The sequence below is a fragment of the Nilaparvata lugens genome, chromosome 9 (assembly GCF_014356525.2).
Source record: "Nilaparvata lugens isolate BPH chromosome 9, ASM1435652v1, whole genome shotgun sequence".
Lineage (NCBI taxonomy): Eukaryota > Metazoa > Arthropoda > Insecta > Hemiptera > Delphacidae > Nilaparvata > Nilaparvata lugens.
In genome coordinates this window covers 4,212,939-4,231,260 of record NC_052512.1, presented here as the reverse complement: position 1 = coordinate 4,231,260, position 18,322 = coordinate 4,212,939, and the positions used below count along the sequence as shown (strand labels likewise).

General features: G+C 35.6%; 1 protein-coding gene across 2 annotated transcripts in view; it reads left to right on the top strand.

Annotated features, from left to right (window-relative positions):
• Positions 1-18,322, top strand: part of LOC111055043 (furin-like protease 2) — a 718,014-nt gene that overhangs the window by 438,106 nt on the left and 261,586 nt on the right. For both annotated transcript variants that reach the window (XM_039435422.1, XM_039435421.1), the window contains one exon: positions 4,287-4,421. In XM_039435422.1, coding sequence (XP_039291356.1) covers positions 4,314-4,421 — 108 coding nt within the window. In that variant the 5' untranslated portion in view covers positions 4,287-4,313. The remainder of the gene's footprint in view (positions 1-4,286; positions 4,422-18,322) is intronic.

Here is an 18,322-nt window from a genome sequence, read left to right as displayed (position 1 = left end):
TCGACCTCTTTTTAAGAAACTTAAACTATTGACAGTCATAAATTTGTATATCTACAATGTAACTATTTATACAATGAAAAACTTACCTAATTTGAAGACAAGATGCAAAATTCATGCTCATGATACAAGATATAAACATCAAATTGACATACCATATCAACGTCTCTCCACAAGCATGAAGCATTATGACAGCATAGGACTAAGAATCTATAATAAGTTACCTACAGAGATCAAATGTTGTGCTAACATTGTTCATTTTAAGAAATTACTATTTAATTGGCTTGTTGGAAGACCGTTTTATTGTTTGAACGAATTTTTTGATAGTACCTGAATGAATGTATTTTGTGTTCTATATTTTGTTTACTGTGTGACTTTGTCAATTACCAATGTTGGTTTATGACAATAAAATTTATTTATTATTTATTTATAGCATTGTCAAAACCAACTGTTTATAGTCTAGGGAGTCATAAGGGTGAGTGTGAGCAAAATGCTCACGCGCGACCACTGACGTTCTGCGAGTCCGTGCCACTACTTGCGTGTTAAACTAGCAGGTAACCCGTGTTCCGCAAGGGTCCATTTTATTTATTCATTTATTTATTTATTTATTTATTTATTTATTTATTTATTTATTCATTAGAACAGTCACAAACACGATATTTGGAAAGAGAAACAGGCAATTGCCCAAAACTTCTTCAACTCCTTGATTTTGGCACATAAATAGTCCAAAGTGAGGTTAAGTTTAAAATTTCTGTTTTCACCAAAGATTAACACTCAGAGAATACGTATTCGAGATATGACTGATGAATTTTGAATTTCGAAGGGTTGATAAGAGCCGGAAATAACACTAAACAATCCGAAAGTTTCAATAATATTGAAATAAACTTGAAAATTTTGAGCAGAAAAATTAAAACTTCTATCACTGCAACTATCAGCTGATTTTTTTTTTTTGAGACTTTACAAACTAAAAGCTTGGCCTAATGAAATCTTGAAGAATTTCAAATAGCCGTATAACCATTTCCGGTTAATTAAAATCGATATGCGAAATTTCAATTTGATCAGTCCAGTAGTTCAGATGCGTCAGACATAATTTTCCTATTTCGTATGAGGCAGTTCTTCCCTCTATTATAGTATAGATGAGGATGGAAATTATTGCAATACAACTGATTGCCGTAACATCAGTATGTAAGAGAAGATTCTAAGAGTAAAAGTGTGAAAATGACCTTTCAGCATGCAATTCACGTAAGTCTGTAAGTTTCCCTTCCAGCAGAATGTCTCTATCTCAACAGCTTTCCTGAACCTTCGATATATCTATGGCCATTTCTACATAGTCTTTTGATTTATGGAACCATTCCGCCCGATCTCAGCAAGTTCTCTACGCTACTTAGTCTTTTCTCTCATTTTTCCCTTACTTCCCACTGGCTTTCCCTGTTCAATACCTCAAGCCATCCACGATATTATTAATCCAACAAAAGAAGTAACGTTCAGAATGTAGCTGTAATAAAGAGCCGATCATATGTGGCAGAGTAGGACTACGTCTCCAGCTAACAGCCACAATTTTTCTGGAATCGATCCGGCATCTCTCCCTCCAAGTTTTCTAAAAAACGTTCTTTCCCAGTGCTCTGATCTAGTGTTTCCGTTTAGTGTTTCTGTTTAGAGTTGCCTTAGTGTACTCAATCGTTCACAAGAGGTTCAAATGGAGGAGTCTCAGTTTCTCACAATCCCAGGTGATCAAGTGCCTATTTTGTCAATTCCTTGAGTAACTGAAATAAGTGGGAAGTGAAATTGAATATCACAGCATTAAGTTCACGTTGCAGGCATACACAGGGAGTGCAACAGTGCACAAGTCAACTGCAGTCGTGGACCAAACCCTTCTCAATTTTATTCAATAGAGTATCATTTGAATTGGAGAAAATGTGATTTGTAATGAAGAAAATGTCAGTTATAATGTATCTATGATATAATAAAGGAAAAAAATCGGCTTATTCATGTGAGGGATAGAAAAATCACGAATGACGCATCATCACGTCTGAATACTCAACTATTAGAATAGATTCAACCCAAGACTTGACGCACCGTGGCATTAGTATCAATATTAAAATTTTGTGAAACAGCAGAGAGAAAATAGAAAAACAGGTCTACCGATGGCTGTTGGATAAAGCAATGATTATAACAGCTGATTTTTATTTCTGTGTGTGCCCAGCCAATACCTACTATTACTTCAGGCAATACCTACTATTACTTATGTAATTATTTATTACTAGCCGTCAGGCTCGCTTCGCTTGCCATATCCGTCTAGCCAGGGGGCTCCGCTCCCTGGACCCCCGACTGGATCGTCCAAGAATGAGATCAGCAGGCTCGCTCCGCTTGCCTGCATTTTTCATTTGAGCATTTTTATCATATGTTAGGACGATCCAGTCGGGGGTCCAGACTAAACGTCTAGCTAAACGGATATGGCGAGCGAAGCGAGCCTGACGGCTAGTAATATAAGGATTGAAGTAGCAGTGCCCAATCAATTTTTAAATGTATTAAACGCGATAAATGCATTTAAATCTTCAACTTGGTGCCAACCTAACAAAGTCAACTCAACTTAATGCCAACCTGACAAAATTATAAATTTAGTTGCCAGTTAACAACTGTTTCGAGAAGAGGTGCTCTATCTAGATTATAGTTCTATAGTAACATATGATATGGAAATTTCAATTATAATTAAGAGATTGGAAGAAGAAGAATATACATGCCTAAAGACGAACTTTAAACCCTCAAAAACAACCCTTAGAGTTAAAATATTGCCAAAAGATTTCTTAGTGTGCCTCTAAAGGGCCAACTGAACATACCTACCTAATTTGAACGTTTTTGGTCCGGTAGATTTTTAGTTATGCGAGTGAGTGAGTGAGTGAGTGAGTGAGTGAGTGAATCAGTCAGTCAGTCAGTGAGTGAGTGCCATTTCGCTTTTATATATATAGATGTAATAGTAGGTATTGCTTCAGGCCCCACAACTAATCAATGACGTCATAACATGTAGATTGATTCTTCCTAGAATCACAGTAGAGTTCCTACTAGCTTATCAATGTATGCTCTCCAACGTTTGTTGCTGTATTTTTTATTGCTTGAAATACTATTTGAACTCAAGATTGAAGATATTTGTATTTTATCAAATAGCAATTTGAGAAAAATCACTTTATTCCACAAATGCAACAATTTTTTCATACTTTCGCTGCTTGATAGACATATTTGATTCAGTGATAGAGCTATAGATAAATTCATCTCAACCAAGAATACTTAATAATAGCCTGTATCTGAATCAAAGGAGAGGTGAATCAAAGGTAAACCAAATCAGAGGTAACTCCTTTTTAGGAAAGGTACAGAGAAAGGTACACGGTTTCTCTGTGGTACAGAGACACCCATCAGGAGAATGTTTCCCAGTAAGGTAAAACCTTCCTATCTCATAGAATTTCCAAAACTTGCATTTACTTTTCAATTCATCAGTTTAACAGTTTCCATACTTTTACAAGCTCATTCGCACTTTATTCACACTGATCTTTCACACTCCTATTACACTGTTATTTCACACTCTAATTACACTGTTTTTTCACAATTTAGTTACATTTCCCTTTTACACTCAATTCAAACTGTTCTTTTACACTTTATGTAAGCTATTGTTTTGTAGGTTCAAAGTATTTTTTGTCGCTCGTATCCATCTTCGTTTTAAAGTTTCACCTTTTGGAAAAGAGAATACGGAAACTTTTGGAGTCTTGTTATTATTCCCGCAACAATTATTAGGTACACAAAAAAAGAAACCCATGATCTAAAACCCAATAAAATTACCATTTCTCTTCACAAACGAATATTAGAATAATGACTAATCATTTTAATTAAAATGGAAGACCGTGGAAAAAGAATTCGAATACTTTATCAGATGTGATAACAAGCATCAGCGCTCTTGATTCGCTTGCTTACCGCCGGTAGATCATCGATCTACATATTGTGATGACGTCATAGTTTATCAGAGCTTCAGTTGTGGGGCCTGATGTAATAGTAGGTATTGACCCAGCTCACAGAAATCTTCTCCCATAAGAATCACATGTAAATAAAGGACCGTAGGGAAGAGTCCTGGAGTCGGATAATAAATTTGATAGGACATGAACCTAACCTGGACCTGAACATAACGAACACAACTAAAAAAAATCATGAAATTCGGTGCACAAATAAAAAGTTATTGAATGTCAAAATTTGAGGCTCGATTTTCATTTATATAGATAACAGCTGGAGTGATTTCTGTGTTGCAGAACGGTGGAGCAAAAGATGGCTACGATATGAACATAGCTCATGCCTGGAAGAAGGGTTACACCGGCAAAGGAGTTGTTGTCTCTATCCTTGATGATGGAATCCAGACTAATCACCCGGACTTGTCTCTCAATTACGTGAGTGTTTTCAATAATCCACTATAATTGCTCATTATTGATAAGAATGTAGTAATACACCAACAAATAATATACAACAAATCGATACTATAAAATTTGTCGCTGTAACCAAACTGTTAGGGTTCTGTTGAAAAACAAACTTCTCAGTGTAATCAAACTCATGGTGCCGATTGCACAAAAGCCGGTTAGATTTTAATTGTGATTAATTCCACGAGGTCAAATCAGAGAAACTTATACGAAACGAAAGCTTCTCTGAATGATTCTTGTGAAATTAATCGCGATTGAAATTTAACCGGTTTTTTTGCAACAAGGCCATTGGGCTGTTTGCTCAGTGGAAGCTCAAACTGGATTCAATCAGCTGATGACTTGAACTCTCAGGGCCGGTTTCCGAGCTTGGGATTTGGCTGTTCTAGACTTAAAACAGCTGGAGTTAGAGAATTGGCTTCCCGAAACGGGGTGGAGTCGTAGTCATTGTCAGAGTCACGTTTGAATTGAATTTTGAAAAACAAAGACAAAATAAAATAAAGAGAAGATAGTGTGAATTTTCAGCTATTTTTAATTATTTAGAAATGTTTAATTTTGCCAAGGAAAAACGTTTCCAATTATAGGAATGAGGAAATAAAAACTGCGACTACTGTTATAAAAACTGTGACCACGCCCTATTTTGAAAAGCTAATTTTCTGACTCCAGCTGTTTAGAGTCTAGAACGTAGCTAAATTTCGAGCTCAGAAACCGGCCCTAAATGAAACACATTATAAAGAACGAGACTTGGTATGGTTTCAATCCAGTTTAAAATAGGATTCAATTTGAATTGAAACTGTGCTAACTGCACTTGTTGTTTTTGAATTTGGAGCAGAGATTGTTGAGAACAAACGTGACCCGGGAGAGATCATATGAAACACTGTATAGATACCAGGGCTTACCCAGTGATGGTTCATTCCATGTATCTCGGGTCCTATAGCTTCAGCATTCGGCGGAGTGCCACTAGACTACAATACTATCTGTTCAAAAACATCCAAAAGATAAGAAAATGTATCTCTCCATAAGCAACAAATGCTCTTTCGTATCTTCTCAAAAGCAACATGTTGCATCCGAAAAGATACACAAGGAGCTTTAATGTATTTTTCCATTACCAACAGATGCTCTTTTGTATCTTCTCAAAAGCAACGTGTTTCATCCTAAAAGATGCACAAGGAGCTTTAATGTATCTCTCCATAAGCAAATGATGCTCTTTTGTATCTTTGCATCAGAAAAAATACACAAGGAGCTTTTATGTATCTTTCCATTACCAACAGATGCTCACTTGGATCTACTTAAAAGCAACGTGATTCATCCGAAAAGATACACAAGGAGCTTTAATGTATCTTTCCATTACCAACAGATGCTCTCTTGGATCTATTTAAATCAACGTGATTCATCCGAAAAGATACACAAGGAGCTTTAATGTATCTTTCCATTACCAACAGATGCTCTCTTGGATCTACTTAAAAGCAACGTGATTCATCCGAAAAGATACACAAGGAGCTCTAATGTATCTTTCCATTACCAACAGATGCTCTCTTGGATCTACTTAAAAGCAACGTGATTCATCCGAAAAAATACACAAGGAGCTTCAATGTATCTTTCCATTACCAACAGATGCTCTCTTGGATCTACTTAAAAGCAACGTGATTCATCCGAAAAGATACGCAAAAAATGCTTTAATGTATCTTTCCATTACCAACAGATGCTCTCTTGGATCTACTTAAAAGCAACGTGTTTCATTCGAAAAGATACACAAGGAGCTTTATTGTATCTTTCCATTACCAACAGATGCTCTCTTGTATCTCCTCAAAAGCAACTTGTTGCATCCGAAATGATACAGAAGGAGCTTTAATGTATCTTTCCATGAGCAACTGATGCTCTCTTTGTGTGTAAGGAGCTTCCTTCATCTAGGGATCCAGGGTCCCTAAAGGCTCATGTTTTTGCAAAGCCGTAAATATCACCCAGGGAACCATACCTTGTTTCAAAATCACGAAGGCAAAGTTACGAGACGCTTTTTGTATAATCAGTTCGTTGGGTATGACTATGCAGAAGATGGATGAGAGATGTGACTATAGCATGATCTTATTGCATAAAATATGTGATTAAAACTGAATTCGTATGGCTTTTGTTGGTGGGGGGTCCCTTTCGTGAAGGTCTCACCGCCTGAATATATAATTTAAGCCGTCAATAGCCCTTACGACTGTCATACTTCAGCCGGGACCGACAATATTATGTGACCATCCGATAACACGGGAGTGATCTGTTAAAAAAACTTTTGGTGATGAGAGGGTTTGAACCCCGGATCTCTATGCTGCTACGCAAGCACTCTATCCACTAGACCACGGATCACTCCAATATCCTATCATATTAAGCTAGCAATATCTGGTTATTTCTATATACGTTTATTTTTATAACTGGCTATTTTTATATCTGGTTATTTATGTTTTACGGATCTAGAAACTGCTCTAACGATTTTCACGGAATTTGGAACATAGTAGGTTTATGATAAAAAGATTCGATTGCACTAGGTCTCATTCTTTGGAAAACTCGCTTAACAACATTGAAAGGATAATTCATCCTTGGAAAACAGATGATAATTTCGTCGTCTCTCGATAACAGAAGATGCGTGTGCCTGTGTGGGAGAGAGACAGAATTATTGTTCCCAGCTGTGTAATCATAACCAATCAGCGAGAAATTTTATCCAGCTAAACAATAAAATCGATTTGATTAGCATAATCTGATTTGTTGACATGACATGATAATCTCAAACTAGAGTATATCATAATTTTCAAAGTTGATCATTATTTGACAATTTCAAGTGATTAGTGAGTGTTATTTTGTTATTCAATTTGGTTTGTATATAATCTGAATTATAAATTTTTGTTTTCAAATGGTTTGAACAGAAAATTGAATCTGAATTCAAGTGTATGAAACATAACCTACATTTTTGACGATTTATAGTGTATGAATCAAAATTCGGGAAGGAAACAGTTTTGTGCCTGCTAGTACTTCCCCAATCATTTTGAAGAATTGTGTTCTGTTTATCAAAAGTCGATAAAGAAATAACGAGCGAAGCTCGGTGCCCTGATATTGTGATATTATATGTACATGATCTCAATGTTTTCATGATAGGGAAGTATGCAAAGGAATCGCTAAAATATAGAGAATCTGAAAAACGTTCGTTGAGGGTAAAATCATGCGCCAAGTCATCTATAAACTCCGGCGATCAGAAGCAGCCGTTGAAAAAAGTCGTGTTGACAGGCCTTTGCCTTTGACGTCGCTTTAAGCTCAAACTTCCAGCAAGCATTTCAAGAACTTAATCCGATTGACTTGCGAGCTGAAATAACTTTGTTGGCGTTTTTTTCCCGTTTTTGGCTCTTCCAACTCTTTATTTATTTCACCTGCCAAAAGGTGAATGGTGGTGCGGTAGGAGGAGGAGGTGGAGGAGTGGAGAAGGGAGTGAAGGAGGAGGGGGAGGTGAAGGAGGAGGAGGAGGGAGAGGAAGGTGTAATGGATTTTGTGTGTGAGTGAAGTTTTCGTGGAAAGCTATCCGATTTTCAGGTTTCAACGCATCACTGCACAAACTGCCAGAGGTCACCTGATCAGTGCCTGAGATGGCTTACAAAAGTGAGAGAGAGAGTGAGTGAGAACAGAGGTGACTGAGATGACACACAAAAGAGTGAGAGAGAAGAGAGTGCGAGGAAGAGAGAGTCTGAATGCACAGTTGCATCACAGAGCTTGTCGCACAGAGAAAATTTGAATTTTGACACCATGGAACAGCCGAGAGTTTAAAGCCTTCATATAAAATGAGCACTGTTATCCAGAGATTGTCAGTCAGGGGTGAGCATTCCTGACTAGCAATAATTATTGTACCGGGTTCGATTCCCGGGATCGCAAATAAATTTTGGATGGTAGCTCTCATCGAATTCCCATCTAGTTGTTAACCCTGCTGTCAATATTTGCAGTATCAGAAGTCTTCAGTATTATTTACAGGATTCAATTAGGATTTTCGTTCAATGATAATATTATATTCATCAATAAGCATTTGAACAAATGCAATTTCCAATTTATCTCCATATCCTATCATATTGAACGAGAAATTTCTGTATATATATTTGAGATTTGAGATTTGTAATTGATGATGTGTTTGTTTTTTGAAGTGTGAATAGATTGTTATTTTGATGAGTGATAGTGTTCAACGGATCTCGAAATTTGTATGATGTGTTTGTTATCACTTTCCTTGCCCTAATACCATTGGTGAGGAAAGTATTGCTTGCCGAAAAAAACTTAAGGTACCCCACTTTCTAAATTTATATACGTTTCAAGGTCCCCTGAGTGTTTTATACACAAAATTTTTTTGGTTTTTGGGTATTTTGGGTTTTTGGGTATTGGTCTGTATGTGTGTGTGTGTGTGTGTGTGTGTATGTGTGTGTGTGTGTGTGTATGTGTGTGTATGTGCGTCTGTGTACACGATATCTCATCTCCCAATAAACGGAATGACTTGAAATTTGGAACTTAAGGTCCTCACAATATAAGGATCCGACACGAACAATTTCGATCAAATGTAATTCAAGATGGCGGCTGAAATGGCAAAACTGTTGTCAAAAACAAGGTTTTCGCGATTTTCTTGAAAACTGTTCGAACGATTTTGATCAAATTTATACCTGAAATAGTCATTGATGAATTCTATCAACTGCCTCGTCTCATATCTGTAAAAATTTCAGGCGCTCCGCCTCATCTATGCAAAATTTGATTTTAGATTCCTAATTATCAGGCTTCAGATACAATTTAATCAGAAAAATTCTAGTGAAAAAGATTGAGCATGGAAATCTCTACAATTAATGTGAGAAACATTTCCACCTAGAATTGAAAATAAGCTCGAAATTAGAGAAAATGTGATTTTCAATTGCAAACTGTTGACAACTGTTTATTTTATTAAATCATTCACTATGAAGAGATAGCATACATCGTGTGTCTCCAGCGTTATTGTCCTGTCACCAGCTGGCTCAGATCTTTGAATAGTAGACTTATACGCGTGAACACTAGCGTCAGGTGATCAATTTTCATAGCGGCAAGGAAAGTAATGCGAATGCTCCACACCAGATATTTTGAAGTGTGAATAAATTGTTATTTTGATGAGTGATAGTAGCTTAACCCAGATTTTGATTTGGATTGTAGTATAAAAGTTCAATCTTTCGTTACACATTTTTTATGCTTTTACACTCCAGAGCAAAGCTCGGTCCCCCGATGTTTATTATTATCATAAATACTTTTTCACATTCTTGAATGAATTATTTTTCAATTTTTTATGATCTTTGCTTGTCACACAGTGAGTTACTGTGAATTTGTAATTTCTCTTACTAATTACAGAAGTACAATGGAATGTTTTACTATAATATTATTTTATTGTTGCTTTATTCTGAACAGTTATTTGGGTTCTAACTAATGGCCTGAATACTAAACAAGTGGGGCCAAGCCACTCAAAGCGTTTCATCAGACGTTCTCAGACGAGTCGGCAGGACACAAAGTTTATCATCATCAGCTAATAATGAGCAGTGATTATCAGCTGATCCACGAACGCCAATCGGAAAGCTTCCTGTTATGTCGAATCGTCCGAAAACGCCTGAAAAAGCTACGTGTGGCTTGTCCCCAGAGTCTGCTCACGTGGGCCGTTGTTTTGACGAGGTTTGCTTTCAATATGGTCAAGTATAACATTCACAGTCAACCTTCCGGTAGTCGCGCCCTACTCAATCACACGAGCAGTCGCGTGTTGTATTATTTACAACATCCAATTTTCCAAGTGATATGTACTCTTTTTACTGTCGAAACATATTAATTAATTGTATAATTACTTTTTCCATTTTCTTGGATCATTTTACGCATATGAACATTTGGATGATTTCCTTTTAATAGCCCAATAAGGTACATCAAGCAAAGCCATCAATTCTGTGTTATTGGTTCTTTTACAGTCTTCGTATACAGTCTTTCCCTATTTTATGCACAGTGCGCCTTATGCACTGTGGCGACTAAATGGCACCTAAAGACTGAACCATTGCTTGGTTGATACTGCAACTCAGTGGAGTGATGGGAGAGAGTTTTTGAATGCGTAGGTGACTCATTCACTGACACCACCCCATTCAATAGTTTTGTGCAGCAAAAAACTAACACTGTTGTACTTTTTACAACAGCGCGACTGCCGAAAGGTTAATGACACCATAGTGAGGTCCACGTTATAGTAGCAGTGGAGGATGATAGGAGAACAACGTTGCCGATCCTCACTGTCTTATCGATGTCTTCTTGTAGGTAGCTGATACAGGTTAAAATCAATTGTTCATTCTCGTTTAAAATTATCACTCATTATTTTATTCAGCAAGAAATTATATATTTTAATAATTTTGTAATGTGTTTTCATAATTGAGATAAAATGTTTTGTTAATTATTGATTCTACATTGATAAAAGCCGATCTGGCAACAGAGCAAAGCAGGAAAGAGAAAGCGTTATCTGCTTTGTTGAATGTCAGTTAAGGATAGCAATACCATTGCCAATCAAGCACTGCCATTATAACGTGAATCTCAGTATAGTTTTGAGAGAATATTCCGAAATCATCCGAAGGTCTCAAACTTGGAATGATATAATAATAATTATGTGCATTAGTTGATAAAGATAAAATTTCATTGACACAGTGGAATATATTGACTTCACAAGCTCTAACAATATTTATGGATAATTGACCGAACGTGGTGAGGTCTATGTTTCAACTCGATTTGCTTTTGTCTGTCTGTATGTAACGCGACTACGGCCAAACGCGTTGATATAATTCTATGAGATTTTGCAGGAATATTCCTTTTCCATCTGCGCTTCGAAGTATATACAAGGTTTTTTTGAAATTTCGCATTTTTAGGATAATATGAGAAGGAGAGGAATTCCTCTATGCTCTGATATCATTATATCATCTACTTTGAAGATAAAATCAATCAGATTATAGAATTATTCATAATCAATCAGCTGTCAAATGGATTATTAATTGCATGCATTACACAGATGTCTGGCCGTGTCTATTTTTATAAGGTAGGGTTTCAATATTTTCCATGACGCGTGCCCATCAGTATCAATATTCTCATATTTAAAAAACAAATTTAATAGGTGATCGAAAATGGAATGAAGAATGATTAAATGAACTGAATAATGTCGAAGAAATTATAATATTCTTGATTGAAAGAAAATAATTCAAGAATAGTTGAGAAATATTTATATCAGATGAAAAGATTATCACGAAACTGGATGAATCTGAGCTGTTCATAAAACTTGATAATGAACTGATATTATTAACATGAGTGAGTTTTCGATCTTGGAGAATCAAATACCAGTTTTCAAGAGTAAATTATGATCCAACTGACAATTGTGTTTCAACTGAATCAACTAGAACAGGTGACATCAGATACTTGTGGATGAGAGAACTGCGTGAGGTCTACTGTTCACAGAACTACTATGATATTGATAACAACCTGGATTTTACTTGATTTTGAAAAGTTACTCATCCATTTTGTTTAACAAAGCTTCCTCAGGATTTGTATTCAACTCATTCAATCATATTGATTGAGTACTCAGAATTTATTATTTCCGTTGAGCTAGGACAAGTCTTCAATAGAGTGAGAGATATTTGGAAGAATATTCCCGCGGGAGTTGGTGATAGAAGGAGTAATGCAGATAAAACTACGAGCAAGTTCTCGAAAAGTTCAAGTAACGGATGCAGATGAAGAAGTATCGAGAGCGAACCACTGCAACAATCTGTTCAAGTTTGAAGATGGAGGCTGAAAGTACTAAGTAAGTTTGAGGTTAGTTGGCCACTGTATGGTGTTTCATAGTGGATATCGTGGCACAACTTCTCCACAGTGGTATTACTTTCCTCTTCCGACAAGTATGAAACTTATCAAACTTGGTTGCCGCATTCATTCATTAAAACTTGATGAGGCATTAAATCACCTCCAGGAGCATCTGCTTTCATTCGATTGAGCTTGTGAAGCTCCATAAGAATCTTACAAGCAGTAAATTTCCCAGATTGATAGTCAAACAAGTGTTATCAAGAAAAATTGCTTGTCCCATGATGTATAAGGATGATTATATGATGATTCAACAAATTATGAAAACATTCAAATTTGTACGAATTTTCCAATTGCTCCAAACTTTATAAAACCTACTTGGTTCATGAATGTGAATAGCATTATATAAAGCATTATATAATGTGCACTGCCAATAGCACAATACACGTTTTTGAAACTTTCCGATGTCATATTATATTAAACGAGCAATTTCTATATATCTGTTTATATTTTTATATCTGGTTATTTTTATAAGTATCTGGTGATCTGGTTATTCATGTTCAACGGATCTCGAAAACGACTCTAACGATTTTCACGAAACTTGGAACATAGTAGGTTTATGATATAAAAATTCAACTTCATTAGGTCTCATCCCTGGGAAAACTCGCTGGAGGACATGAAAAGGATAATTCATCCTTGGGAAAACAGATGATAATTACGTCGTCTGTCGACAACAGAAGATGCGTATGCCTGTGTGGGAGATCAGCTGTGTAATCAATTAGCTTACCGTATCTAGCGAGAAATCTAGAAATTTCAATTGGCTCGATCAAAATAATCTGATTTGTTGACATGAGATTGTATATAATCATAATATTTATTATTTCAAAGTTCTGAGTGATTAGTGAGTTTTATTTTGTTTTCCAATTTGGTTTGTAAATAATCCAAATTTTTTGTTTTTAAATGTTTGGACTGAAAATTTCACCTGAATTCAAGTGTCTGGAGCATAACCTAGGCAACTTTCTGGACTATTTATAGTGTATAAATAAAAATTCGGGTAAGAAACAGTTTTGGGCTGTACCTGTTAGTCCTTTCCCAATCATCTTAAAAAATTGTGTCCTGTTTTTCAATAGTTGATAACCAAATAACGAGCGAAGCTCGGTGGCCAAATATTCTGAAATTATTGCTGAAGCAAGTAAAAATCTAATCAAATGAAATTCATTCACTCAAAATATTCACGAGAGTACCTATAGAACGACAAGTTACAAGTGAACGAGATACTACTCACGAAAAGTACAGTTTGCTAGACTTTGACCGCGGATAAAGTCAGAAACAAAGTGTTATATTAAGTAAGATTATTCAATTTTTCACTTGTTATAGAAATGAAGATTGAATATTAAAATGAATACCGATGATTAATTTTATCCAGCTATTCCGTAATCTGCCAATCTTATGTTCTGACAGAGTTTAATATCGGGGTACCGAGCTTCGCTCGCTTCTTATTTATTGATAAACAAAACACAATATTCTTTAAAATGATTGGGGAAGGACTAATATGCACAGCCTATGTCTGTTTCTTCCCCGAATTCTGATTTATACACTATAAATGGTTCAAAAAGTGGATTATGTTCCTTACACTAGAATTCAGGTCCAATTTCCTGTCAAAACTTTTGAAAACAGAGAAGTTTCAATTTAGATTGTTTACAAACCAAATTGCACTCACTAATCACTTAGAACTGTAAAATATTGATTAACTCCTAATGAAAATTCTAATATACTCTACATTGGAATGATATACCATGTTATGTTCAGTTATTTCACCTTTTAAACATTCAAGGTTTCTTTATCTTTCAGGTCGTGTTTATATTTTACAGCTGGCTATACGTCAGTTTATGAATTTCGGGGAAGAGATATTTTGATTTTCCACAAACGCACTCGCTCACTCACTTCTATTATCCACAGACGACGAAAGTCTCAGCTGTTTTTTCAGGGTTGAATCATCCTTCAAATGTCATTCAGCGAGTTTTTCCAAGGAATGCAATCGTTTTTCGTAGTGCAATCGAATTTTTATATCATAAAACATCTATGTTCCAAATTTCGTGTATATCGTTGGAGCCGTTTTCGAGATCTGGTAATTGAAAGATATATAATAGTATATTTCGAACCTAGGGCCGAAAATGATACTTTTCTGGCTCGTAATCGGTTTTCAAGACCGAGGCCTATATATATATATATATATATATTATATATATATATATAATATATATATATATAATATATATATATATATATATTGTTTTATTTTTCTGAGCGGCGGAAAATAGCGTTCGCACCACGGGCAAAAATGTGCTCCCGGCTCTCAATCTTTTCTAGTCCTCGGCCTATTCTCATATATATATATATATATATATATATATGAGAATAATTGTTTATTAGACACTTCCGAAAGCAAAACTGAAAGGTCATAGCTCCAGCAAATCTGAGGTAATCTGAATATCAGGAAATTGTCCAAGTATTTTTTTTTTTATTCTGATTTGTTCAAATAACCTAAAGAATCATGTTCAATTATGTTTTAATGATGGAGGTTGAGCTTATACTTCCTTATTCTTCAAAATGACAATAAGATGATATTATTATGAATATGTTTAGATTCTTAAATAATAAACACGAATGATTAAAAGATTTTTGATCAGACGTTTTAGCACACTTGAAATTCAGCCAATCTGAATGTCAACGTCAACAATGCTTGTTGTCGTCGACTGCGGAAGTTTAGGTTAGAAGTTCTAGCCTACACTGAAAATTGAATTTGAATAGCTCATAATATATCTTATCTGTATCTCATTTATCCAAATAAAATGATGGTATCTTATTGCAGAATACTTTATCCAATTCCAGAAGCAAAAACCGATTCCGTTCCATAAACTATTTGTAAAAACGTTCAGCACCAAGGATATTGCCCAGTAGTTCCAAAATTTATCCACCAGGCTCCGTGATAAACGCAGTACTATGAGGTTAGATTCTATTATACTATGGGAATTGGATTTGAATAGTTTTAAATATTTTATTTTGTATTTCATTCATCCAAATAAAATGATAGTATCTTATTGCAAAAAACTCTATTCAATTCTAGAAGCATAAACTGATTCGTTTCATAAACTATTTTGTAAACACGTCCACATCAAATCAAAATCAGCTGACTTCAAGGATATTTTACAGCCCTAAGGCCTTGAAAATTTTACCGGCCTGGTCAGAAAACAATCACTTACGGCATCCATATGACGCACGAAAACCAGCTTATCACATTCAAGTGGGGCGGAATCATATAAACATCTAAACAGAAATTGCTCGTTTAATAGTATAGGATTCTATTTTGTGCATTGATTATTCTCGACTCCAAAAAATGATCTTCTATTGGAGTTTTCTCTATGTTATTGTTTGATGGTTTGACATCTTGTGAGATCAGACTTCCCACAAATGATCATCGAAAGGTATACAAAGTTCTACATGATTCAAAGCTTGAAACTGATCTAAGTACTTTAGATATCGGGGCACTGAGCTTTTCTCGTTATTTATTTATCGATAAACAGAGCACAATTCTTCAAAATGATTGGGGAAGGACAAACAGGCACACCCCAAAACTGTTTCTTTCCCGAATTTTGATTTATACACTATAAATGGTCCAAAAAGTGAGTTATGTTTCATACACTTGAATTCAGGTCCAATTTTCAGTCAAAATATTCAAAAACAGAAAAGTTCTAATTTAGATTGTTTACAAACCAAATTGGATAACGAAATAACACTCACTAATCACTTAAAACTGTAAAATAATTATTAATTCTAAATATGATGATATACTCTAATTCAGAGTGATAAACCATGTCATGTCAACAATTCAGATTACTTTGATAGAGTCTATTATAATTTCTAGATAATATTTCTCGCGAGATACGGTAAGCTTTTCGAATTATTACACAGCTGATCTCCCACACAGGCACACGCATCTTCTGTTATCGACAGACGACGAAATCTGTTCTTCCAAGGATGAATTATCCTTCCAATGTCCTTCAGAGAGTTTTTCCAGGGATGAGACTCAGTGCAATCAAATTTTTATATTATAAACCTACTATGTTCTGAATTTGGTGAGAATCGTTACAGCCGTTTTCGAGATCCGGTGAAATACAAGCATATAAACATCTAAACATCTCAAAATATAAACATATAAACAGAAGCTGCTCGTTTAATAGTATAGGATATCTCTTGGACTAATTGAATAATATATCTTATGAATAATTCGAAAATAGGAACCAACTTTGAGGTGCAATTCGAATAGTACCTGGTCACTTTAGAAAATGTTCAGTTTTTCTGATCTGATTGAATCCTTATCTATCATTATGATCTTAATAGTTGGCGTTCAGATCTCCCACACAAATTGAATAATCAATCTTCGAACATTTTCAAACAACTGAATGACTTGGCAGAATGTTGTTAGACATCAGCGAGACGCTATTAAGCAGCCGCCGGCTGTTGGTTAATGGTATAATTGAAAAAGTTTTGCTGAGAGATGCCGCAGATGCTGATGTTCGGTGCAGAGGCTCTAAAAGGCGCCAAACCAGACATTCTTTTACTCACCAATTATTCGTGTTGGAATGCAGAGCAGATGGCGCTGATAGAATAGTTCAGCCAAAGAATTGTGAGAATAGAGAAGGAAGATTGTATAATTGTCGGAATAATGAAGGTTGCGGTGCATCATCCCTTAGAGGAGTGATCCATGGTCTAGTGGATACATTGCTTGCTTAGCAGCGTAGAGATCCCCGGTTCAAACACCGCTCATCACTAAAAGTTTTTGAACAAGTTACTCACGTGTTATCGGATGGACACTTTGAATTGATTTGAATCTATTTTTGTTTCCAACAAAATACAGTATACAGTAGGGGTATTCACAATGTTGGAGTTAGCTGGCTAAATCGCGCTATTCGCTATCTCCAGCTATTTGCTAAGTCTGTGTTAACTCAATGCTATAGTGGTACGTTAGAAAAAAATTAACAGACGATCAAGGTAAGAGATAGCGCAGGTTTGAGTCCGCCAGCCCTAGGCTTTCTCTGTTAAAACGGCAGCCAAATGTTTATAATCTTACTTTTTCAAACTAACTTTAAGTTACACAAATTATCCGCTTGGATCGCTACTGCAGTTAGCTAATAGCAGATGGTTTTAGATGTGGCGTTCACAATCCAGAGTTATCAAATAGCACTTTAGCTTTCTAAAACCAACGTTAGTAGACAGAAGGTTGATCACTCACAGGTGAAAGATTCGAGGTGGTGGGGGGAACGCCAGCGTGACGTCACTTGTAGTAAAAAAGTGATAGAGTAACCACACTGAGCATACAGTTTATTCACTGTATCTTCAAATACATCGTCGTTTGATCCCCTCAAGATTGACCTGGAACTTAAAAATTCTCCATACTTATAGCGATTGAATCACTGATTCTGATGATGTTGTTAAATATTTCAAGTTCATTCAACTTGTATGAATAAAGTTAAGTTGAAAGTTTTTCAAGAATCTAAAAACGTGACACGGAAAAGTTAATAAGCTGGAAAAGCGTTAGTAGACAACGTTATACTATTATTATTCCCAGATTAACCCATAAAAAATCTTGATAAACCAATGCATTGCAATAATCCGATAAACCGATCCCAATAAATCCGAAGAATTTCATTCATATAAATGCACTGAGCATATGCTGGTATCGAGCACATGTTCTACGAGAATCAAAATATCTCATCCCCGAAATTCACAAGCTGATGTATAGCCAAACTACAAAATATAAACACGACCTAGAAGATGAAGAAACCTCAAGGGTTTGAAAGGGAAGGTTAGGAGGTGGGGTTTTTGCTTTTATATGGCGAAATACTTGTATTATTCAAATGTTTTGATAATTATTGTAAAGCAGAAACAGAAATCTTGCATGTCAGAAAATGTTTGTGTTATATAATTTGACTATACGTCACCGTATAATTTTCAAGAATGCGATATTCTGCCTACTCTGTACTACAGCCTACGTC